The sequence below is a fragment of the Polypterus senegalus genome, chromosome 17 (assembly GCF_016835505.1).
Source record: "Polypterus senegalus isolate Bchr_013 chromosome 17, ASM1683550v1, whole genome shotgun sequence".
NCBI lineage: Eukaryota > Metazoa > Chordata > Cladistia > Polypteriformes > Polypteridae > Polypterus > Polypterus senegalus.
Genome location: NC_053170.1, coordinates 613,981 through 639,278, shown reverse-complemented (window position 1 = coordinate 639,278; position 25,298 = coordinate 613,981). Strand labels below are relative to the sequence as shown.

Here is a 25,298-nt window from a genome sequence, read left to right as displayed (position 1 = left end):
ACAGAACTGGGGGGTCAGTAGCTTTATCGGGGGCTTAGGTCAGCTACGCTAATGCCATCAGTCCAACTAGGACAGGGTGGGGTGTTCGGTGCCCCCATTGGAGTTTTCACGCGGGGCTTGGCTCTCGGAGATTGAGGGGTCTTACCGTCACCACAAGCCGGTGATGGGAGTTCTTATGTGTGTTTGGGGGGCTGTTGTTTGATTTGTGTGTGTTATTTCCCCCCTAATGTCCCCTCTTTTCATCCGTCTCTCTGTCTAAAGCCCCGGCAGCTTTTCTTCCAAGTCCTCCGTCAATGAGGCGCTCACACGGCGGCTCTTGGCAGCATTGTGCCCCGCTAGTCCAGCACGCTGGGAGCGCCCGATGTCCGGCAGGTCTCGTTAAAGGGACACAGAGGACTGGACATTTGATTTATTTACTTATTATTTGTTTCTTTTTATGGCGTATTTGTCTTTTCTTGGACTTGAAGATGATGTCGCTACATCGCCATACGTTTTGATAAAGTCCAGTAGCTTCATTATCTAATTCATTTCATTAGCATACTCGTTACAGTTTACACACATAAACAAAATGAGGCTGTCAAGAAGGAACCCATTATTTGTATTTTTTGAATTATACAATTTAGAGTTTCGCGATCTCGACAAAACAAACAGCTAAATAAGGCGATTGCTCTGTTAAGGGTTTTCAGTTCCATTTCATTTAAATATTTTGGTACTGATTCCTTCCTTATCTTTTTCTTAATTTTGTATATAAACAAGGTAAGAATATCTACGTAAAAAATTCCTGGAACATGTAATGTAGTTAATAAAAAATATTTCTGGGGGGAAAAAAACTTCGTCACTCCGAGCACCGTTGAACTCCTTCACCAGACGAGCCACTTTACCCGCCTCCAAACACACGGTCACGTGACAGGGGGTCCTTCCTTATGAGGACCTTTAGACATTCAATTGTAAGCCAGATGGTGCCTAAGTTTTATTTTTTTATTTCCACAGGCTGTAAAATATTTTACCTAATTAAAATGACATTAACTACATTACTAAATTAACTTTAAAACAGCTTCACCAGGACTACTTTCAGTAGACTTACTTTCGTTTGTGTCAGGTCGGGTATTTGTAGGCAGGCGGAAATCGGGCAGCCCTTTGCGTTCAGGCCGCGTTCGAGCTCGTGGGGTCCTCAGCGGTTGTCGGCGCGGCTCAGAGCCCGAGTAGTGGAGCTTACCGGGCGGTGTGCGAAGCAGGTGGGTGAGTGTGAGCGTTCGTTTGCTGGCGTTAATGCGCAGAAATGAATCCTTAATGGTGGCGGGGTGCTAAGTGAGCTTTTATATTCTCCGCTTTTAGACCTTTCTCATCATGGAAACGGAATTATACGACGAGTTTGGCAACTACATCGGGCCGGAGCTCGACTCGGACGAGGATGACGACCTGGATCGGGAGGACCGCGACGCGGATGAGGTATGCGTGTCCGCTGGACGTGTTTAAGGTGCTCGTGTTGGCCAGTTTTATAAGTTCAGTTCTAATGTACCTGAAATACCGCGACCCTCGCCAGGAAAAGCGATTTCGGAAGACGAGACTCAAATTCACTTGATTTGTGTATAGCGCCCTTCACTGAGTGCGAACAGCGCGCTGTGTCAAGTAAGTTTGATAAATTACTACGTGCACGATGAGGTCACTTAAAGACAAATGCACAGGAAAACAAAGTGGCTTGAAACTTACAAAGATACGGAAAACATTAATAGCCATCGATTGTCCTAACCCGCTTTAGCCTAAACAGGGTGGCTGGGTAGCATGAGCCCACCTCCGTAAGCATCGGGCAAAGCAGGAACAATACCTGGTCAGGACGCCGTGCCATCGCAGGGTAAACACACACACACACACACACCAGAGGCCAGTTTAGCATCGTCAACCCACATAACCTGCGTGTCTTTAGACTGTGAGGGGGTCCAAAACCTTAATGAATTGTTAAACTGGAAACCAAAGCTCAGTCGGCAGCACGAATGGAGAAGATGGACCCCTGGGCGGTCCACAGTCCACTGTAAGACAGAGAGAGACAAAGTCAGGCGTAGTAAGAGTCCTGGAGACCTTGGCCAACTAGCCACCCATCGCCTCCTGGGCATTCTGTGGTAGAGTCTGTGCTGGCCGTTCAGTGCAATGACTCCAGCGCTCCCAGTATGTGAGATTCGTTTTCCATGGGCAGTAGAGCAGTGGCCATAAGTGCCACATTGAATTAAGAATAAGTGAAGAAACAGAATAGTGGAGGCTTGGCTTGTATTTCTCTACAGATGTCTAACAACGAGAGATGCAGTATGCCCGGCTAATCCGACTGTGCCCGACTTATATATATATATATATATATTTTTTTTTCTCCAGCCGTCTGGAGTTTTTTTGTTTTTTCTGTCCACCCTGGCCATTGGACCACCTTACTCTTATTCGATGTTAATTAATGTTGATTTATTTTATTTTCTTACTGTGTCTTTTATTTTTCTATTCTTCATTATGTAAAGCACTTTGAGCTACTGTGTGTATGAAAATGTGCTATAGAAATAAATGATGTTGTTGTTGACTGAAATCGTCGCACCGAAGGCTCATCTCTGATCTAAACGTGGAAAGTCAGGGCCGCGAAACTAAAAGCTGGACCTGTCGTCCTTGTTGTTTTGTTAATCTGGAGAAGGCCGGCGTGTTGAGGTCTTAATGGGCGCCCTGGTTTGTAGGTAATGATGAGTTCAGATATGTGAGCAGGGCCTCGGCCTTATAAAGCTTTAGATGGGAAAGGAGGTTTTGTGTTTGTACTTTGTGGTTCGTGTAGTGATTCTTGCAGCAGCATTTGAAAGAGCTGAATGTGGCATAAAGAAAGGGGAACAGCGCATTGCAGTAGTCAGTCATACAAGAAGTGAATGTGTGATTTCACTTGACAGTATGCTGCGTGTTTGGAGAAATCTTCATTTTCTGTCATTTTAATAATTTAGATCAGGGGTCGGCAACCTGCAGCTCCTCCCAGGACGATAGGCGCATTCGCATTTTCATGTCTTAACATATTATTTGATAATAGTTTCGTAAAGAGAAATGTTTTATTTGTGGGTTAATATTATTTTTCATTTCGATATTTCTTTTGGTATGTGTGAGTCAGGTGGTCTGTGTTGCGTTTCACCTCTTAACTGCGTCATCTGCGTCTTCCTCAAAGTCATTCTAGATAGATAGATAGATACTTTATTAATCGTTGATGAGATTACGTCTCGGGTCAAATCTTATGCTCTCCAGAGTTTTCTTCAGTACCTGACTTTGGACATACGCTTCAACGTTTTTATTGGAATTTCTAATTCTTTCATAGACTTTTGTGGTTAATCGTCACCAAGCCTTCCCAGGATTCTGTTTTCTCCTATTTACAAATTCTAGCCGGCCGAGTTCGGAGTGGTGAGCACGTTATGCACCTCTCACTCCACACAATTATAGCAGTGAAGGGCAGACGACTGCCGAGCTGAACGAGTTTGGGTTTGAGAGGGTGAAGACCACCACTACAGAACTAAACCGTGTTGTAATGTGATTTAAAACTGAGACGCCGAGCTCTACGGGTGTCCTAATATGCGCTGAAATGTTAATCGGTAACAAAACATCAGATCTCGAAAGTCCCCTTTTAACAGCGTGACGCCATTACAAAACAAAAAAAAACATTCGGAGAAGGAAGAAAACCAAATGTGAAACAATCGGCGAGTTTAGCAGTTTCTTGTTAGATTGCAAAGCATAGAAATCCCTTCACGGATGGAGAATTTGTAAAAGAGTGCTTTTTAAATTTGGCCAGACGTCACTCGTCTATCAAGAATAAAGAAGATATTATTATAAAAATTGAAGCCACTCCATTATCTACAAGACCCCGCTCACGACCGAATCATTAAGATGGGTAAGAATGCGACAGATCAACAGATTAACGCCATCAGATTGGCGTCTGTGTTTTCTTTGGCATGTGTCGTGATTTGAAGGAAATCGCACAAATATCTGGAGGTCTCCATGAAGAATTTACTGCCTTGGATTCCACGTAAAGGACAAACTCGAGGTGAAGATCTCTCTCTGCAGCAATTTTGGAATTTTCAGCCGCTGGCGAAATTGACTTCCATAAATTGGTATCTGTCGCTACAGATGGAGCGCCCAGTAATGACGGGTATAACCAAAGGCTTTGTTACCTTCTTCAAATAAAACTACTTTCGACTTAAAAAGTGGAAATCTGTTTCATTTCAAAACCATCTGGAAACTACTGGGAGCTTCATTGATAGCAAGTTCTCTCTGGCAGCGGTGACAAAAATGCCCGATTCATTTACCGGTCGCTTCAAAGCTTTCAGAGGCGAGAAGTCCACTCTGTGGTTGACAGAACCCCTTGTGCCAAATGCCAAGTGAATGAACTCTTCGCTGTTTCCATCAGTTGGCAGAGCTTAGCGCAGGCAGTCGAACTCCAGTCCTGGTGGGCCGCAGTGGCTGCAGGTTTTCATTCTCACCCTTCTCCTAATCGGTGAGCAGGTCTGTTCTTCAGAATTGTTTCTGTTTGGATAAACTGACGTACTTTTGATTGGTTAGAAACTAACAGTCGGTCAGATCTGGGCATCAGTAGATTGATGTGACTTCTCCAAAACGGATAACTGGATGACCCGTTGCCTTCAGGAAGTAAAAGCTGACCCAACCCAACCAAACAAAGTCAGTGCAGCCCGAGCGGCAAATGGACGTCAAAGCTCTGGAGCGACACGTGAAGCTCCTGGCTTTAGAGCCCGGCCGGGTCCCGTTCAGCCGGTGGGCAGTGCGTCGTCGTGCTGAGAGGTCACTGGCACTTCACTTAATGAAATATGAAAACCCGACGAGCTTATTAAGATGAAAGATAAAACAAAGTGTCCTGATTAGTCCAGACATGTGGCTGCAGGAACTTGTGATGATGCAGCGTCACTGCTGGGACATTTAATAAGGAATTTGGGACGCATTTCCTTGTTATTGGGAGGCTGCAATCAGGAGTGAAGTTCCAGGTCAGGGCATTGAAGTGGAGAAGCTGACAGCACGTGGCTGTAGGGTAGTCTCGGATAACGCCATGGTCTCCACGTGTTTGAGTATTGGATCTTAATTCTGTTTCGGTATTTAGGGGTTCATTTCCATATTTGGTTGCTCTCTTACCGATGTGCACTTTTTGGTTCGTTGTATTCCATGTGTACAAAAGTGGAAGTGCCATGCAGTGACACAAATTACTGTCATCAGGAGCAGTAAACGCACAACAGCAAGATATAAACACGCGGCGCGTATCAGATAAAAGAAATCGCCCCCCGAAATAACAAGTGCAACATTGGCGTGGCAGCTTGGCACCTGATGCCATCTGAATTGTTCAAGTGAAAGCGTGAGCCCCGGGCAGATTATAGTGTCCAGAAATAAGCAGCGTTGTTTAATTGCGCTGGAATTAACTCTCACAGATGGATGATGACGATGACGACGATGAACCAGCTGATCAAGATGATGACCACCCAGGAATGGAGGTTGTCCTTCACGAAGATAAGAAGTACTATCCCACTGCAGAAGAGGTGTACGGGCCAGAAGTGGAGACCATCGTGCAGGAGGAGGATACTCAGCCACTCACAGGTAGGTGGGGTGTGAAGTTTGTGCAGCGGCGGATGTCTTTGAGACCCTCGACCTGGAGAGGGGTTGTTCACTGTGGCCCCCTGTCATGTTTTATTTTTCTGTTATGCACAGAACCCATCATCAAGCCTGTCCGGACGAAGAAGTTCACACTGATGGAGCAGGAGCTGCCTGCCACGGTTTATGAGATGGAGTGAGTGTTAGCTTTCGGCTTACGAGTACAACGGCTCGGCTGCGTTCACTCTCTTCCTTGTCACACTTGAGTTGGCGGTTGTTTGTGAATTCGACGTGAGGCACCTCGTGGCCGTCTGTCTGTACTTAGACAGCTGGCAGCACTTGACCTCAGGCACGGTGGGTTTCCTTACGTTGGTATCTTTACCTTTTTAGGTTTCTGGCTGATCTGATGGACAGTCCTGAGCTAATCAGGAACATCACCCTCTGTGGACATCTGCACCATGGCAAGGTGAGAGGACTTGGCACTGCACTGGGATTTGTTGGGGAAGTGAGCATCGTGTGCCACGGTAGGGGATTTCAAAGCTGCCCGTTGGATAAGAGACAAGGTGTGGGGTCAGTAGTAGGCCGGGTGCGACATGCCCACCTTTACAAATGCTGTCTTTACCAGTGAACATTTAGAGAGAAGGGCAGGGCTGCATGTCACACCACAGTATGAAAAGTGTGGCCCTCGGGGTTTGCTGTACCACAGCTAGGGGGTCTCACTTGGCAGTGGTGCTTGAAAGTAAGGGATCCCTTCAGAATTGCCCGTATTCCTGCATACAGTAAATGTGACTTCATCAGATTGTTCACACAAGTCCTAAAAGTGGATATGGAGAACCCAACTAAACAAACGAGACAGAAGTGTCACACTTGGTCATTCATTTATTGAGGAGAGTCGCCCAGTACGACACATCTGTGAGTGGCAAACGTTTGTGAGCCTTTGCTTTTAGTATTTGCAGCCGTAACTGCAGGCCAAACGTTTCTGGCAGGTCTCAATCAGCGCTGCACGTCCGCTTGGTGGAGTTTTAGCTCAGACCTCAACTCCGCGATGCTGCTGGGTTTTCTCAAAAGATCTGCACGCTTCAGGACCTTCCACAGCATGGCTATCAGGTTGAGGTCAGGACTTTGACTTGGCCATTCCAAAACCCTTATTTCATTCTTCTTCAGGTAGAACAGCTTGGGCGCTTGGGCTTGTTTTCCTGAGCTCTAGTCCACATACAGTTGGCCTGACATTTTCTTTTAGAATTCCCTGGTATCATTTTGGAAAGTGTCAAGCTGCCCTGGCCCAAGGCGTGATATCCTACTGCCACCATGTTTCACAGATAGGATGAGGGTCTCGTGCTGAGCCAAGAAGTTCTGTTTTGATCTCATCTGTCTGAAAACATGACTCCAGTAATTTCAGGCTTGTCCACATGACCTTCAGCACACAATGGATGAGAAACAATGTTTGGTTTTTGGAAAGCAGTGGCTTCCTCTTTGCCTCCCTGCCATGTGTGCCACTCTTGTTCAGTTGACTCTTAAACGTTAACCAAGGTGAGAGAGAGAACCTTCTGGTTACTTTGAGGTGACCTCATAGACAGTCGCCTGCCCTGCCCTTGGAGTGATCTTTGTTGGTGAAGCGCTCCGCTGGAGACCCCCAATAATCTTAAACGTCCTCCATTTGTACTCGGCCTGTCTGGCAGTGGAGTGGTGCAGTTGGCACTCTTTAGTGATGGTTTACTAGCCTTTCCCAGCACCTTTCTGAGGTCCGTGGCAGGATACTCTGGTACTGCACAGATGTGTTTGAAGATGAAGCCCCTTGACAGAGGCCTGTGGGGGGGCCCATTCACACCTGATTGACAGCACGCGGCTCTGATCTCACCTTCAGATACGTATGCCACTCACAGATATGTCTTACTGGGTAAATAAATGACCAAGTGTGGTACTTACAGTATGTCTCATTCGTGTTGCTGGGTTCTCCATATCTACTTTTAGGACTTGATGAAGATTTAAGTCATTTATGTAGGAATACGGGTCATTCTGAATGCCTTTCAAGCACCCCGTATACTGTCTGCGCACATTGGTACAGTGCCAATCTGCCCAGCAGGCACGTCAGTCCTGCTCGCCTTCATTCTGCAAAGCGCACACAGGCACACTCGCTCTGCAGTTTGGAGCTGACCGAGGTGTCTTGGGATTTGTCTTCACTGGGGTCTCACCTTCTGCTGAACCATGAGGACCCCTGGACCACCTTCTAGCTTCTAGGTTTCCAAACGCAGTACCAGGCCAGTAGTAGTGAATTGTTCATTTTACATCAACTTGTTGACACTCCTCCGGGTTTTAGAAGCGCACCACATGCTAGTGTAACTGCTGTTAGGGTATGGGGGTCTTCTGTCTAATAAGATCTGTTATGTTTTAGTGGGCCTCCTTTATTTATTACAACCATCCAGACTTCTGGGCTGAACTCCTTAGGGAGGCGATCTCGTTTTGGTATTTGCGAATGACGAGCTTCAAGGAGCAGGAAGTGCTCTCTGATAAGTGTGCGTGTGTGGGAGACCGTGGGCCATGTCCTCTTCCGTGAGACCCCTACTCCTGCACTTGGCTTGTGTCGCTCAACATGCTGAGCTCTTTGTTTTTCCCTTTAGACTTGTTTTGTGGATTGCATGATTGAGCAGACGCACCCTGAAATCAGGAAACGCGCCGATCAAGATGTGAGTATCTGCCCTGGAAGACGATGGGGACTCTCTAAAGGAGGTGATGGGGGTCCTGCAGACCTCCGTTTTTAAAACCCTGATGCTTTCTGTCCCCCCCCCTTTTTTTTTTTACCCCATAATGTTCTACTTCAGTTTTCAGCTGCCCTCCTTACTTTGTAGTGTTTTTAGTTTGCTTTTGTTTGGAGTAACAGTAGAATGTCTGACTTGTGTCTTTTCTTAATTACAGCTGCGGTACACGGACATCCTTTTTACAGAGCAGGAGGTGAGTGCTGATGGCTTACCTGTCTTAGACTGCCAGACGTCTGCTTGGCCCCCGTGCTGCTGTGTTGGAAAGCCAGTTGACGGTCAGCGTCCACGTCCTGGTCATGTAATGCTAGAGTCCACATTAAGACCGTGGGGTGTGTGAACATAGGAACGCTGCTGCTGTGTTTCCTTCACTTTTTAACAAATGGCTTCAATTGTCTCCCCTTTTCCTAGAGAGGCGTTGGAATCAAAAGTACCCCGGTGACTATGGTCTTGCCGGACTCCCGAGCCAAATCATACCTCTTCAACATCATGGACACGCCAGGTATCCACGCTTGTCTGCTTTTGAACAGATGCTGAAAGGTGCATTATGGGAAGAGAGCCGAGCGTGAGCCCTTTGATCTTGTTGCTTTCAGGTCACGTGAACTTCTCAGATGAGGTGACGGCTGGAATTCGGATCTCTGATGGCGTTGTGCTGTTCATTGATGCAGCGGAGGGGGTGAGTATTACATGGCTGTGATGGCACTGGGGTCCTGGTAGTGCAGTTGGTGGGCTATCTGTCTGCTTTTTATAGTACACTATAAGATCCAGCTGTTGAAATGGCAAACTTCATTACAGGCCATCTTGGAGGTGGAAACGTACAGAATCAGTGGCCTGTACAGTAGTGCCTTTCACAATAGTCGGACGGCCGTTTCACCATGGTGACTATGGGGTTGCTGTTGGTCGTGACTGGAAGGAGCTGGTTCCAGCTGTCAGTGCCGCTGTGGTGATTCATTTACTGTTAACACACACCATTTAGGATCCACTGCCACACCGGTGGTCCTTTGATACTGGATAAGCATCTGCTTTAACGTAACAAAGTGATTTCAATTAGAGAACATCAGAACACTCGGGCGAGAGCAAGCCATTCAGCCCCACAAAGCTCGCCAGTCCTGCCCACTTCATTCTTCTAAAATCGCATCAAGTCGAGTTTTGAAAGTCCCTAAAGTCTTCCTGTCCACCGCACTACTTGGTCGCTCATTCCAAGTGTCTGTCGTTCTTTGTGTAAAGAAAAACTTCCTAATGTTTGTGTGAAATTTCCTCTTCACCAGTTTCCCGCTGTGTCCCCGTGTTCTTGATGACCTCATTTTAAAGTCACCGTCTCGATCCTCTGGACTAATTCCCTTCATCATTTTAAACACTTCACTCAGGTCTCCCCTTAATCTTCTTTACCTTAAACTGTGAAGGCTCAGCTCTTTTAATCTTTCCTCATAACTCATCCCCTGTAGCCCCCTGTAATCAGCCCAGTTGCTGTTCTCTGGGCCTTCTCTTGTGCTGCTGTGTCTGTATGGAGACTCCAGATGAGGCCTCACCAGTGTGTTATAAAGCTTGAGCAGAACCTCCTGTGACTTGTACTCCACACCATAAGGCGCTATATAACCTGACAGTCTGTTAGCCTTCTTAATGACTTGTCTGGAAGTCGATAGCTTAGAGTCCACTATGACTCCTAAATCCTTCTCATAAGATGGACTCTCGATTATCAGACCCCCCATTGTGTATTCAAACCTCACATTTTTACTTCCTGTGTGTCATTCTTTACATTTACTGACATTAAATTTCATCTCCACAAATCTGCCCAAGCCTGTCTGCTGTCCAAGTTCCTCTGTGATGATATAACGGATTCCAAATTATCTGCTAATCCACCTCTCTTGGTATCAGCTGCCAACTTCACCAGCTTGTACCTTATATTCCTATCTAAATCATTTATAGATATTAAAAATAGCTGCAGCCCCCACACTGCCCCCTTGCTGGTCACCACTCTTAACATCGGCCAGTTCTGATGAGGTTCCTCACACCAGCACCCTCCGCTTCCTGTGTCTGAGCCAATTCTGCACCCACCTGAACTGCCACTTGTTTTAGTTTGATGCCCACCCTCTCATGTGGGGCACATGAAGTGCTGACTTTGCAGTTTATTCAAACACACACTTTGGTTTCCTATACATGAATTCATGTGTGCTCAGGGGGAGATTAGATCCAAGATGGATGAAAAGTGAATGTGGTGTGACGGCGAGTGCACCCCAAGGCCGGCCCAGGGATCGATTTGAAACGCTGAGACCAGCGGAAGGAGGCTGTATGGCTGAAAGCTCGGCCTCCTACACCAGTTTATAGAATCTGTCGATGTTGAGTTTGCCGCCACCACATATGCTGTGGAGTGGAATGCGGGGAGGTTGCAGCTCTGTGTCTGAGATGGATGGTTTCAAAATGGCTGTAAGCTTAATTTGAGGATTACAGAATTGGAGTTCCATTGTCACAGCTCATCGTGTGATTCCTACAAGAGTCTTGCTGCAGAGGGGGACGAATTGTGTCCTTAAAATGAGAGTCCGTGGAAGACAATGTCCTGGAGCCCACAGGCTGCGCTCCTAGTTACTGTTTTACTGGGAGTACAAAGAAAAAAGAACGGCGGTTAGTGATAAGCATAGTGAAGAGAGAAATGTGAAATTGATGAAGTTGGCAAATTCTGTTAAGAGTTAGCAAGGATAGAAGAAATAATTGTTAAATAATAATTTGACATGTGTAAGAAAAAGCAGCAGTGACAGTGACACACTTTGAGAAATGGGGTCACCTAAAGGACTGAACGTCACTGATGCCAGCGTAGACCCCACAAGCCCAAAAGCAGACGGGGAAGCACTAGGGATTGAGCCTGGCAGCGCGACACGGACCCCCACCCCGAAGAGCTTCTCACTTCAGATGATCTTCCTGAAGCTGAGAGACAGGTGGGAGTTTCCATTAAGAGACCACCATTAGCTTTGTGGTGATGGGAATAACCTTTTACTGGTCATTCACATCCTGACAGGTAAGAGGAGTTTAGTTTAGAGTGTTTTTTTTTTCTATCTATTTATTCTTGTTCTCTCTTGCTCTTCCTCGTATTCCTAACCTCCTCATTCTTCATCCTCTCAGTCGCCACTCACAGGGTTCCAGGTTGTCCAGTTTAGCAGTACTTTGGTGTCATTTCTGTTTCCCTTTACTCTTTACGTATTCCCTGAAGCTAATGTCATTCTTCTTGCAGCTGTAAAGGAGCTGCTCCCTCTTATTTTTCCTCTTAATCTCCTATCGGTTTACTCGGCCTCTGAGGAGATCTGTTTTGTTCCTTTTTTCGTCGTTTTTGTGTGTGTGTGTGAAATATGCTGTAAAGTCTCCCACGTTGCATCTTGGCTGTGTGGACATCTAGATGTTTAGAGCCCAGGTATCTTTATAAAGTCTTGGTTATATCTACTGGAAAATGTTCATTTTGAAATTGAATGTTTGTGTTCATTTGTGCTACCAAAGCACTAAAAATTCCACAAGAATGTTGCAATTTGAAGGCCCACCTCATTTCCTCACCACTCAAGATTGCTGGTGAAGAATTCAGAGTATTGCTTTGCGTGGAGCTGCACTGGACGATTTCTGTAGTGGACCTTCGTTGCAGTATCGTGTCAGCTTTGGTTCAACTTTGTAAACTACTGGGCGTGAAGAATTTGTCAAAAGATGGCCGGGACCACATTGAGTGTTTTCTCTAATTCTCACTGATTTGGGAAGCAGTCTAAAAGGAGCCTCCAGTCAAACAGTTGATACTTTTGGACATTCTGCTGACTTAAAATTAGGAGATAAAAAGGAACCCCAAGCTCTGACGTCCTCCAAAAAGTCTCGCGGTCCTGCCCTAGGGGTGTGAGACGCGTGAGGAGTTGTAAAGTTGCCTGTATTCCTGTGTGACACTTTGGTCACTCACTCCATGCTCCTTTCACTCGGCAGGTCATGTTGAACACCGAGCGCTTGATCAAGCATGCGGTTCAAGAGAAACTGGCGGTCACAATCTGCATCAATAAGATCGACCGACTTATCCTGGAGCTGAAGCTGCCGCCAACAGACGCTTACTACAAGCTGCGGCACATTGTGGATGAAGTCAACGGCCTCCTGAGGTGAGCGTGCGAGTGAGCGTGCTGCCTACAGAGCTGCTGCTGTATGTCGCTGGGCTGGCTCCCCTGATGCACTCCACTTTCCTTTTGGCAGCATGTACACCACTGATGAGAACCTGATTGTGTCTCCGCTGCTGGGGAACGTGTGCTTCGCCAGCTCTCAGTACAGCATCTGCTTCACTCTCGGCTCCTTTGCCAAGATTTACTCGGACACTTATGGTGAGATGTTTGTGTGAAAAACGAAGCTCATTGTGACCGACGGGATCCTTTCCTTACATCTGTTCCTTGTATACTTTTCAGGTGACATCAACTACATGGAGTTTTCAAAGAGGCTCTGGGGAGACATCTACTTCAATCCTAAAACGTAAGTGGGACAGGCCCACCCTGGAACGAACACACACACACACGCACACGTGTTGCCATCTTTTTGTTCCTGTGCTGAATACTCAGTACATGTTCTGGGCCTTAAATTTGACCCCATGTAGTCCTTGTGCCAGCCATCCATCCGTCCATTATCCAACCCGCTATATCCAGGGTCACATCACATTGATGCCCACTTCTGGGATTGTTACTTAGGGCTGACGTATTGTGTACTCTGCAGGAGGAAATTCACCAAGAAAGCACCCAGCAGCAACTCTCAGCGTAGCTTTGTGGAGTTTATCCTGGAGCCGCTCTACAAGATCCTATCACAGGTGGGATCCTTGGGGTTGTCCGGTGCTTGTAAAGGGGAGGTTGTGTGTTTTCTTATCTTTTGGCGTCTCTGCCCTTCAGGTGGTGGGCGATGTGGACACCTCTCTACCTCGAGTTCTTGATGAGCTCGGCATTCACCTGACCAAAGAAGAGCTGAAGCTGAATATCCGGCCCCTCCTGCGTCTGGTCTGTAGCAAGTTCTTTGGTGATTTTTCAGGTGAGCAGGAGGCAGACTTTAAGCCAAAGATGAAATGATATTCATCACCAGTGTTTTAGTAGACATTTTCTGGGTTTGTTAAAGGGTAGCCAGCTGGCCTCCAAATCTTCTTCATGGTCCTGGGGTCAGAACCATTCTTTTAATATAATTTGGCACTCCCTTCAGCCTCCTCTTCTTTGGGGTCTACGTCTGGGCTTCACTCTATAATCCTTTCTCTTTACCTCCTTGGCACAACACCCATCACCTTAACCCCAAGTCTCAACGCCATCCTGATCTTTCTCTCACTCCGTGGCACTCCACACATCCTCCACTCCATTCTCCTGTCCGTTCTTTCCAGCTTTGCGTCATGTTCCTTCATCCCCGTCAACTCTCTGCCATACTTCTCTTCACAGTTTTCATAAGCCTTTCTCTTCAGTGCTAGAGGTACTCCTTTAGAAGTTACAATGGTGCACAGCCCGTGCCCCCTTCACTCTGGCTGTCACTGCTGTACCCAGCTTTACTACTTTAAACAGCTGTGTACTTTCTACATTAACATTCTGCTCGCGTCGTACGCTTTCTCCACACAAGGACCCCACTTGCTTCCTGCTGGCTGCCTTTCACACTACTTCAATTTTATGCCTCCATTTCTGTCAACTCGGCTCCCAGCACCTCTGCTATACATGTCACATGGTTGTGTGCCCTCGTCTTCCTCACCTCCAACCATCTCCTTGGTCCTTGCTGCATTTACCTGGAGGCCATTTGCTTCTAGTTTGACGTCCTTTTTGGTATCGTCATCTTCAGCTCCACTTTTTGCCATCAAGGGAAAGTATTTGGCATACAGGAGCTCACATAGCAGTCCTTCACGCTCCTCTGGTCACCACCTCCATTACAAGTGACAGTGGACTAAGAGTAGAGCCACAGAGGACATGGCAGTAAACGTCCATGAAACTGCAGTAGAAGTGCGTGAATGATCATGTGCTTCATCACACGCATAGCCCTTTAATAGTCACGTCTGTGGGCTCTCAAGGGTGGCTCTTCCATCTCTTCACCTGTGTGTATGATGTGCCAGTGTGCCACTTGTCATTAGCTAGGTGGTGGTTTTGATTCCAGTTGCTATCTGCTGCTGTGTAATGCGAGGGCATCACAGCCACTTTGCTTTTTGACAGTCTATGGTTGAGAAGGCTCCTCCGTATCAGCGTTAATCACTAAAGAAATCCTTCAGTTATCGTCTGGTGTATTTTCTTATTATTACACTTATGGTTTAGCTCTCATTCAACAAATCTGCAAAGTAAAAAACCTTCACGCTCGGTACAGTGGGCACAGTGACTGCCTGACCGCACTGTTGTTTGCGGGGGTCCTGATGCTGACTAGTCATCTGAGGTGGTCTTTATCTTGTGTGTGTGTTTTTTTTATTTTATTTATTTATTTATTTATTTATTCCCCCCAAACACCATACCCCCCAGTCCCCCAACTTTCCTGTCTGCTTTTCTTGACTTTATTTCTGTGTTCCCTTTTTGTTTTTCACAGGCTTTGTTGACATGTGTGTGCAGCACATCCCTTCTCCCAAAGATGGCGCCAGAAACAAGATTGAGCACACCTATACGGGAGGCCTGGATTCTGACCTGGGAGAGGCCATGTCCGAGTGTGACCCTGATGTGAGGCTTTCTCTGACCTACCTGTGTGCACGTGCTCAGTGTTTGGTGCAGGACTGTATGTAATGTGTGTATGGCACTGGGGTGGGGTGGGGTGGTGCTGGGCTGGGCTGGCACCGTCTAAAGGCCTCCACACACACACCGAGTGTTTCCATCGTTTATCCAGACACACCTGCTTACCCACCTGTTGCTCCATGTGCTGGAGTTGTGGTTTGCAGGGCCGTTATGCCTGTAAAGTAGAAAAGTGCAAAGGCCTGGCACGTCTCTTAATTTCTCTACACATACTGTCGTGGAGGCATTTAGATGGAGAAGTCTTGTCATGGAGTCTGCAGGTTTTCGTCGAGTTTCCAAGGTTCAGCCTCACTGAATAGGAGTTGGCCACGTTTTTGGACTTTCTATTTTGGCCTATCTGTGTGTGAGGATGGATGTCTGTGGACATGATAGCTCAGAAAGCCAATCGCTGTATCCGGCTGAAGCTTGGCACGGCCTGTCTGTGTTGTAAAATGCTTAGAAGTCTATTGATTCTGAGCAGGTCACCCCAGTATTGCTGGTACTTCTTAAATATAAGAAAAGAGTAAAACACGTATGCACACACACACACATACTTTCAGGTTCTTTATATATGAAGGAGAGCTGTTCCTCCTAAATTGTAGTGCCCTCGCTGTACAGGAAATCCCCAGCGGTCAAGCCACAGTGTCCCCTTGACAGGCTCCGTGTGGTGTTCAGGCCAGCAGATGGTGCTGACATCGGATTGGCTTTAGTTTGACAACATTTGGACCAAAGTGAGCAGACCTGGTGAACGTATGAAGCAAGTGATTGGTGATGGTTGCTTTTTTGAAGCTCTGAGGTGACGTCAGGGGCCCATGAAGCGTGTGATGGTGCGCTTTGCTGCTGTCATCTTAGGGTTATTAATATGTGCAGATACTCGGAGGCTAATCATGATGAAGTATCCTGCAAGAGTGCGTTGAATGGGTGGTTTACGTTTATAAAGCTTACACCTTTGACCACTGAAGCACTGGTGAACCTGAGAGACCATCTTTGTGGAAGGGGTGGTGCCCCTTGGTGTCCATTTCTAAGGTAAGGTGACAGACCAGGGGTGCTGTATAGTGGCTGAGCCCTAAAGGTAATGTGAAAAGATTGGGATTTCTACCAAATGCCAAAAAAAAAAATCCTAGGGCCTGGCATTGTTGGTAATTGTACTGGTACAGCCGGCCACTAGGGGTCTCTGTGAGTCCAGGTTAGGACTCTGCTTAGATTGAGGACCAAAGGGGATGTTGCTGATTGCTGTTGATTTTTTTTTGTTTGTTTAAACAAATTGCTGAAATCTCAGCCACGAACAGGGGTCATTTGTCTCTGTCTGCTGAGACCCCTTACTTACATACATACGTCTGTCTCTGGACAGGGGCCACTAATGTGCCACACTACGAAGATGTACAGTACAGAAGACGGTGTGCAGTTCCATGCTTTTGGGAGGGTGCTGAGTGGGACCATTCATGCTGGGCAGCCAGTCAAGGTGCTTGGTGAGAACTACACCCTTGAGGATGAGGAGGACTCTCAGATCTGCACTGTAGGACGTCTGTGGATCTCCATGGCCAGGTACGATTCACCAGTGGAAGTGAGCAGCTCAGTTGAATATAAAGTGGAACTCAAGGTGGGCCGCTTGTACAGCTGACTTGCCTCTCATGGGCTTGATTGGGGGCCATACAGATGTTTAGGGCTGATGTGCTGGTTTTCTTGGACAATAGATACCAGATTGAAGTGAACAGAGTGCCCGCTGGTAACTGGGTCTTAATCGAAGGATGTGACCAGCCAATTGTGAAAACGGCGACAATCACGGAGCCACGAGGCAATGAGGAGGTGAGGTGCCGAGCTACGTGAACGCCACTTGGTACTTTCATTAGTCAGGTTTGCCCAGCTTAGTGGCACAGTGACATTGGTACAGTGCAGCCATGGGCGAGCTAGGGCTGAAACAGTAGGGCATGACAGGTGGCATGTGCCAGTTGTGCAGTATGACATATCGTTCAGTAGAGGTCACCACAGAATCAAAGTGGTGCTCACCAGGCTTCACTGAGCAGAAGTTCAGTAACCGTGCTGCTTTTTCAGGCTCAGATCTTCAGACCCCTTAAGTTCAACACGGCCTCGGTGATTAAAATTGCAGTCGAGCCCGTCAACCCTTCAGAGCTGCCCAAAATGCTGGACGGCCTGCGGAAGGTCAACAAGAGCTACCCGTCCCTCACCACCAAGGTCAGTGGTGGCCGTGCGTCTTCTTTAAGCTCGGCCCGAGACTTTCAGTCTGTGTGTGTGTGTGTGTGTAACTGTGTCGTCTTTCCAGGTTGAGGAGTCCGGCGAGCATGTCATCTTGGGGACAGGAGAGCTGTACCTCGACTGCGTAATGCATGACCTCCGCAAGATGTACTCTGAGATCGACATCAAGGTGAGTGTCTTGTCGGAGGCGCTCTGCACGTCTAAGCAGGGGCAGCGTTGACCTGATGTCATGTCTATGTAGGTTGCAGATCCGGTGGTGACCTTCTGTGAGACGGTTGTTGAAACCTCCTCCCTGAAGTGTTTTGCGGAAACGCCCAACAAGAAGTGAGTGCTTCTATGCCGTGCCGTCTGCCCCTTGGCACCACAGTGCTTCTGACCACTCTGTTGTCCCTTCATTTAGAAACAAGATCACCATGATTGCTGAGCCTTTGGAGAAGGGCTTGGCTGAGGACATTGAGAACGAGGTGGTGCAGATCTCGTGGAACAGGTGAACGTTTGCTTCTTGCTGTGAAGCTCTGTGTTTGTGTCTGTCTGGGCCTTCTTGTCCAAATTGTCCTGTCTGTTCTTGTCCAGGAAGAAGCTGGGAGAGTTCTTCCAGACCAAGTACGACTGGGATTTGCTGGCTGCCCGTTCAATTTGGGCATTCGGACCAGACGCTACCGGGCCTAACATCTTGGTGGACGACACTCTGCCTTCTGAGGTGGGCTAGGGCAGACCGTGCCCATTGGTAATTGGAGGGTCCCTCCACTGCTGCCTTACCCTCTCCCTGATTCTCTCTTACAGGTGGACAAGGCTCTGCTGGGGTCAGTGAAGGAGAGTATCGTTCAGGGCTTCCAGTGGGGTACCAGGGAAGGGCCCCTTTGCGATGAGCGTGAGTAGGGCGGTCCTGCTCTTGACGCGGGCGATGCATAGAGAGTTAATGGAGGGTGCTGGGCACTGAGCTCTAACTGATTGGTCTGCAGATCATCTCTGTCATCTTTCCCTGCAGCCATCCGCAATGTGAAATTCAAGATCCTGGATGCAGTGATTGCTCAGGAGCCCCTGCACAGGGGGGGCGGCCAGATCATCCCTACAGCGAGGAGAGTCGTCTACTCAGCGTTCCTCATGGTGAGGGTGGTGTGTTGTGGTGGTGGGGGGATGAGGCCTGTGACGTGTGCTGACTGGGCCCCTGCTCGCCTCTCTCTACAGGCCACCCCCAGGCTGATGGAGCCTTACTACTTTGTTGAAGTGCAGGCACCGGCGGACTGTGTGTCCGCTGTGTACACCGTGCTGGCCCGCCGAAGGTACAGTGGCAGCAGACTTGGCTGATTCTTCACAGAGAACCTTGCTGGGAGGTTGAGGTTAAGGGTAAGAGTTCTAACCCTGGCGCAAGTAACAGTGAGAGCTTTGTGTGTTTGCAGAGGGCATGTCACACAAGACGCCCCCATCCCCGGCTCCCCGCTCTACACCATCAAGGCCTTTATCCCGGCCATCGACTCGTTTGGGTTCGAGACTGACCTGCGCACGCACACTCAGGGCCAGGCCTTCTCACTCTCGGTCTTCCATCACTGGCAGGTAAGGACGTACAGAAGTTCAAATTCTTGTCTCTCTCCACTGAAGTTGCTTTTTGCTGGGATGTCATGCGTGTAACGTGTTGCTGGGTCACATCTGATGCTGGCAAATCAGTTGCAGAGCTAGAGAGTTGCCAAGCTAGTTGAGCAGATGGGGGAGCCCCTTAGTCAGCTCCCTCAGGGGAAGTTTTTAATGGTCAGCCTGCAGACCACACGTGGGCACCGGAGTGCAGTTTCTGCTCCCGAGTATCACTGCCCTCTTCTGGCTCACCCGCTGTATCTCCAGTAATTGCCTCATTTTTTTTTTTTTCTCGTCATTTGTTTTGAATCTGGAAGGTGGCAGCTGGCATTTCTGTCTTGGTGTGTCTTATTTAATTCATCACTGACCTTCAGGACTGTGTTCATTTTTTTTTTTTTTTTGGACCGTTTACCTTTGACTCTCATGTTCTTTTTCTAGATTGTTCCTGGTGACCCCCTAGATAAAGGAATTGTAATTCGTCCCCTAGAGCCTCAGCCAGCACCCCATTTGGCCAGAGAGTTTATGATCAAGACTCGGCGCCGCAAGGTTGGTATTCTTGTCCGTTGTTTGGTTCTGTCATTGGCTGTGGCCTTGACCTTTGCAGGTGGTCGTTGCTGTAGACTGGTGGGATTCTGGGAGGATTTTGGTACAGGAGCAGTAGGACTTGCTATGCTTGGGTTAAACACAAGGGTCCCCAGCACGGACACTCATGCTCGGTTTTCTTTTGCCTCAGGGTCTCAGTGAGGATGTGAGCATCAGCAAGTTCTTCGATGATCCTATGTTGCTGGAGCTGGCCAAGCAGGATGTGGTGTTGAATTATCCCATGTGATGCGCCCTCAACTGTGCCCTTTCATCAGGCTGGAATTGGGACGTTTATCACACGTGAAGGATAACACCAGGGGGCGGTGTCTGGGCACCCTGAAGGTCAGGTGAGGCCTGTGACCTCATGCCGCTTGGGCACACCTGTTTCCTCAGGACTGACGACAAGACTTTGGTGTTTTGTTTTTGTTTTTGTTTTTTTAAAGACGAGACTATTTTTATATAAGGGGGGTGGGGGTGGAGGCAGAGGCTTGTGGCCTTGTCACTTAGTCATTAAATGAATCCGTGTTGTGAAAACCCCTCTGTCTCCATTCGTGTGACTCGCTGGCATTCCCAGGCTGCCCATCGTTCCTCCAGCTGTGTGCAGCTGTTCTCAGGGCTGGAAGGAGCTTCTTCCTTTGCCTTCTCCCCCGAGTGTCTGCTTGTGTTCCTACACTGTGCCCTGTGAACCCTTGCCGACTCATCAGGCAGTGATGGCACATTCACGCCATCGCGCTCGCTGCTCTCCCCGCCTCACAGGATGTTTGGGAGTCCCAACGGAATGAGCCGGGCTCGGAAAAAGCTGACCTCTGTGTGCCTGAGAGCGGTCGGGCGGGAGAGAGAGTAGGGCCGTGTGACGAGCCGCAGTTAGTGCGGCCCTGCCGTCTCTTGTCTCATTCAGGCTCTGCTGTTGAAAGGCACTATACAGCAGTGTGTCACTGAAATGACTTGGGGCTTGCTGAGGTTGACGCTTTTTGAGGCCCAGGAGCTGGGGATGACCACGTAGAGCTGTCCAGACTCCTAGTGCTTCTGTAGGGCTTGCCAGGGCTTACATAGCACTCGGTACTAAACAGGGCAGTGGCACCATTGGTACCTACGGGTGACATTGTTGGCCCCCTCTGCAGTCGAGAAAGGACAGATGCCACCGAACACTGCAGCACCTAAAGTGAAAGTGGGATGTGCATCGGGGTGTGGGGACTGCCAGGGAACAGCAGGGACAGGAAGGCATTCTCCATGGTCACTATACACTGAGTGGCCTCTGTATTAGGGCTGCCTGGTGGCTCTCACTCTCCTCTCAGCTTCATGTGATGTTAGGGTGGGCGAGATCTGGAGTGGCAGGTGGTACCCTGCTGCACGTTAGGGATTTTGATGAACTTTGTTCTCCAGAGGTAATCGATAAGGGGCGACGAATTGGAAAACATCCAAGGTTGAAGGATGGGCCAGAGAGGCCACACTTAGCCCAGTCACAGATGGAATGTGCAGAGCGGGCACCTCCGACACCTGCAGATGGCACAAGGCCTTGGACCTGTCCTGCCTTGTGTCTTTGGCACAGGCCGCAGTTGGCAGTCTAATGGTAGGCCTCATAACATCTGACTGCCATTTCAGTGCCACAGTGTGCCCAGGTCTTGTTGCTGACCACCTCTTTATATGGCCCCAGGACAGTGTGCCACATCTTGACCTGAACGGGGCCATAACTTCAGTGGTCTGCATGGTCCTCGGGTCCCGGTCCAATATGAGACCATTGTGGCAGGAGTTACGTGATGCTGTTGAATCCACAAATGAATTTGTTCAGCCTGGAAATAAAGGGGCGCTACAGAGACTCACATGGGTGGACCTAATAAAGTGGGCATCGAGTGTCCATTAGCCCCTCACATAATTGTGCAGAAGTCTTTGCCAGCTGGGGAAATCCCTGATTTGGAATCGAGCAGATGGCATTGTGTCATAGAAGAGCTGAGGGGGGTGACCGTCATGGTCACAGGATAGCAAAGCCTGACCTATCATGTAAATTAACAAAAGTAATTATTAGAATTGGGTCTGGGTGTGTCACTGACCGGTCAGCTTGGCTTAGGTGGGCCCGACTTTTATGGGGGTGAACCTCACGGCGTGTGGTTTATCAGGGCTTTCCAGAAGAGCCACATGAAAGGGGGGTCCTCAGGTCAGTGGGGTGGGGTCATAAACAACCTTCATAAGGCTGAAGTTCACAGACCACCCTAAGCGAGTAGGAGACCCTTGAGTTGGTGGAATTGCTGCAGCTGGAATAGGACAGAATTAGGAGGCTGAAGGAGTATTTATCCTAATTTAATAAAATGGGGGTCTAGCAGATTAATGTGACCCTCTAAGAAGAGCTTGGGCGTCCACAGGTTGGATTATATAGCGCCCCATCCGTCTGTGAGGCCGTGTCCAGAGAAGAGTGGCATTTGAGGAGTGTGAGGGATGAGGAAGGAGCTGGGATGGTGGCCCGACACAAGTGTTAAAATAAGACGGGGGACACGTGTGGAGAGTGGTACTGAACAGTAGAACGGTTGTGATGAGAGCAGGCCCTTCGGCCCACCAGATTCAAGTCCACTTTTGAAGTCCCCAAAGTCCTGGGGTCTCATTTACTAAGCTAAATGAATTTGAGTGTGAAAATGTTTAATAAAAGTCCGATTTATAAAACCTGAGCACACACATCTCGACTAGAAATCACGACCACCATCGCTGCACCTGTTGGCCCCAGTAACTGAAGCTTCTCCTCGATGTCCCCATCCCAGTACCGGTGGGGCCTGCATATGCTTAGCTGAAGGTGGATGAATTGGTGGTCTGGCTGCCGCATGGTAATTAGTGGCTATACAGGGGTGACGTTTAATGACATTCATGTGTTTTCTTATGCTCTTCACCATGCTGTGTATTTTGGCTCCTTATCCTGGTGGAGGGTCCTTGACCTGTGACTGAGACGGAGTGCCCTGATGCTGGGTAGGACCTTTAGCTCCACAATGTCTTGTTAGTCTTGAGGTTCCATTGTTCCCTGCACAGACTCGAGGTCCCCCATGCCAACGAGCCTCCTGCACATGTCACAGCAGCTCCTGTGTTCTTGTCATTCAGAGCTTTATTTTGTCATCTGTGGACACAGAGCTGATGTGACTTGCCAGGAGACTCCAGCTTGGTCTCCCTTGGTCAATATGCTTTTGAGCAAATTCCACTCTGCCTTTATGTTTGTCTTTCAACAGTGAGGTCCTGCAGCGTCTTCTTCCATTGAGTCCACTGTCAGTCCAAACGTGACGCATGGTGTGATGAAATGCTGATGGACCCTGATCTTGGGGTTCAGCTCGTGTCTCTTTGGAAGTTGTCCTTGGCTTTTTGTCTGCCATTCTAACCGTCCTTCAATGTCCTTCTGCCCATTCTGGGGGTGATTTTCCACTTTAGAGGTTGGCTCTAGTCCCTTAGACCTTCAGCTTCCTCGTAATATTTGCAAGTGTTGTCACAGGAACAGCAGTCTGGTGGGAAAGGGTGGTCTTGTAGTCTTGGCCTTTCACATGCTTGCCAGTCATTTGCCTTCTGGTCTCCTCAGACTAGTCTCTGGTTTGGCTCCTCTGGTCCACGGTTGGGGGAACATGGTGACAACCAAACAGCAGAGTGACGACTGTCCTGCCATTAAATTGGCCAAGAGACGCAGCTGGAGATGTGTGTGTGTGATATGAATTCAAGAAAACGGCAAGTTTGAAGAATCACCAGAGTCCAGTTCTTCTGGATCTTTCCTAGGGGTCCCAATGAAAGTGTCCAGGCCATTTTAGAAGATCTTTGTAGAAGAAGCAACACTTGATCGCCTGTCACATCTGCTTGGCTGTACTCGATGATGTAGCAAAGCTGGGCAGGGACAATTACTTTGCAAGTCATTAGGTGGTAAGCAGTACTTTATCAGGGAGCTCTAAGGGGACCAATAAATGTGTCCTCGTCTGCATACACACACACACACACCCCCAATAAATGTGTCCTCGTCTGCACACACACACACACACACACACACACACACACTGGGTATAGAAAAGAATCCCGCCCTTTGAAATATTCCCATTTTTTTTTGCTTTACAGCCTTAAATGAAAACACAAACCAATATTTTTCCAGCTTTACTTACTCAATGCCATCTCTAACATCCAAGTGAAAGACATCACAGCTACAGTTCAGAAGAATTTTAAAAAGTCAAAAACAAGAAATTGTGAGATTAATAAAGGATCACCCCCTCCCCCCATGTCATTTTGTTGTCCCCCTTTTGCTTTAATGACAGCCTTGACTCTGTTGGTTCTTCTCTCTCAGCTTTGCACACCTGGATTGTGTAATATCTGCTCCTTACAGTTTAACTCTTCAAGTTCAGTCACGTTGGGTGGTGAGTGTTGGTGGTCTGCTATCTTCAGATGTTTCCACAGATTTAGGTCTGGGCTCTGACTGGCCACACCAGGACATTCACTTTCTTCTCCTTCAGTCACCGTGTGCTTTGGGTTGTTGTCATGTTTCCTTCTACCCTAACAAGAGCCCCAGGCCCCCCACAACAGGATGCTGCCCCCTCCATGCTGTACTGTAGGTATGGTGTGTTGTGGGTGGTGAGCTGCATTGGTGGACCGTTTGGTGTTGAGGCCTAATAGTTTGATTTTGGTCTCATCTGACCTGAAGACCTTTTTCCACTTGGCATCAGAATCTTCAAGGTGCATTCTGGGAAAGCTCAAATGAGCCTTCATGTGGCCTTTCTTGAGAAGTGTGACCCTCCTGAACAAGTCACAGTGGTGGAGCGCTTGAGAAATTGTTGTCATATGCACACCATTAATGACCACTCTGTGCCATCAAATCCTGTAACTCCTTCAAAGTGGCCATTGGCCTCTCAGTAGCCTCTCTTACCAGTGTCCTCCTTGCTCTTCATCGAGTTTGGAGGGTACTAGTAGCATCAAACACTTCTTTATGATGGACTTTATCAATCCCAAGGAGCTCAGTAAAGCCTTTGAGATCTCCTGCCTTCTGTCCGTCCACAACTCTGTCCCTAAGATCTTTTGAAGGTGGCCTGCCACCCGTAGTCCGTTGTTTGCTGTCAGTTGCTCAACCAAGCAGGGGAATGAATGGACCAGGAACAGCTTCACCAATCACACTCATTACAATGAGCACAGGTGGGAGGAAACCAGTAACCGCAATGGGAATGGTGGGCACTGACACCTGAGTGAGTTGGGGGGGGGTCCTTTATTAATCTCAGTAGGTCTCGTTTTTTAGTCAGTCGTTCTCCAACCCGCTATATCCTAACTTTTTAAAATTCTTCTGATCTGTAGCTGTGATTTCTTTCACTTGGATGTTAGAAGTGGCATTGAGAAAGTAAAGATGGAAAAATATTAGTTTGTGTGTCTTCATTTAAGGCTGTAAAGCAATAAAGAATGGGAATATTTCAAAGCGGGGGGTTCTTTTCTATACCCACTGTACGCCTACAGTGCATGGAGAGATTTAAATAAAAAAAAAAACAACTGCTGGGTGGTCATTGTGGGTCCAGCACTGCTCCGGCCTAAGTTGGGGACACCAAGCAGACCTACTTGGTCACCACTCCTGCCCTGTGACATGCTGGGTACCTCAAATCATACCAACCCAATTTCACTGGCAGCACAAGTTTAAGGAAGTCTTCTTAAGGGACGTCTTGAAGGCCAGTTGACATGTCAGCTTCTCTTTGGTTCTGCTCTCGTCCCTTGGACTGGGCTCGAGGCGGATGTCAGCTGGACTGGCTTGACTTGATTTTCTTTCTTATTTTTTTCCTTCATACCAACACTCTTTGCTTTTACCCGTTTTAGGGCTCAGAATGGCAGTATGGCCTGGTTAATGCCCCAGGGTGTGGCTCAGTTGCCCATCATGGTCAGTTTCCTTGCCACTTTTCTGACACAGAGTTTGAGGGGA

The 25,298-nt window shown here is 48.1% G+C and overlaps 1 protein-coding gene across 2 annotated transcripts; it reads left to right on the top strand.

The window, feature by feature from the left end:
* Window positions 1-1,127: 1,127 nt before the first annotated feature.
* eftud2 (elongation factor Tu GTP binding domain containing 2) lies at window positions 1,128-19,941 on the top strand. Of its 2 annotated transcripts, none has more exons than XM_039739540.1 (28): window positions 1,128-1,235; window positions 1,336-1,449; window positions 5,430-5,595; window positions 5,707-5,785; window positions 5,980-6,055; window positions 8,208-8,273; window positions 8,503-8,538; window positions 8,754-8,844; window positions 8,936-9,018; window positions 12,288-12,454; window positions 12,546-12,670; window positions 12,752-12,815; window positions 13,053-13,143; window positions 13,223-13,358; window positions 14,865-14,992; window positions 16,392-16,585; window positions 16,735-16,846; window positions 17,093-17,233; window positions 17,322-17,423; window positions 17,496-17,578; window positions 17,655-17,741; window positions 17,828-17,954; window positions 18,038-18,125; window positions 18,243-18,361; window positions 18,443-18,537; window positions 18,655-18,808; window positions 19,262-19,369; window positions 19,557-19,941. In XM_039739540.1, exons 2-28 carry the CDS (start codon window positions 1,348-1,350, stop codon window positions 19,650-19,652), a joined length of 2,916 nt encoding a protein of 971 aa, XP_039595474.1. In that variant the 5' UTR covers window positions 1,128-1,235; window positions 1,336-1,347; the 3' UTR covers window positions 19,653-19,941. The 2 variants fall into 2 exon arrangements, with proteins under 2 accessions (XP_039595474.1, XP_039595475.1); XM_039739541.1 differs by having other exon boundaries at window positions 1,131-1,239.
* The last annotated feature ends 5,357 nt before the right edge of the window (window positions 19,942-25,298 follow it).

What these genes read in the sequence shown, in the direction of transcription:
- eftud2 (XM_039739540.1), top strand. Translation starts at nt 1,348, where the DNA reads ATGGAAACGGAATTATACGACGAGTTTGGCAACTACATCGGGCCGGAG. An exon ending in CAACATCATGGACACGCCAG is followed by an intron (nt 8,845 to 8,935) that starts GTATCCACGCTT and finishes TGTTGCTTTCAG; the next exon opens with GTCACGTGAACTTCTCAGAT. An exon ending in ACCCGTCCCTCACCACCAAG is followed by an intron (nt 17,234 to 17,321) that starts GTCAGTGGTGGC and finishes TCGTCTTTCCAG; the next exon opens with GTTGAGGAGTCCGGCGAGCA.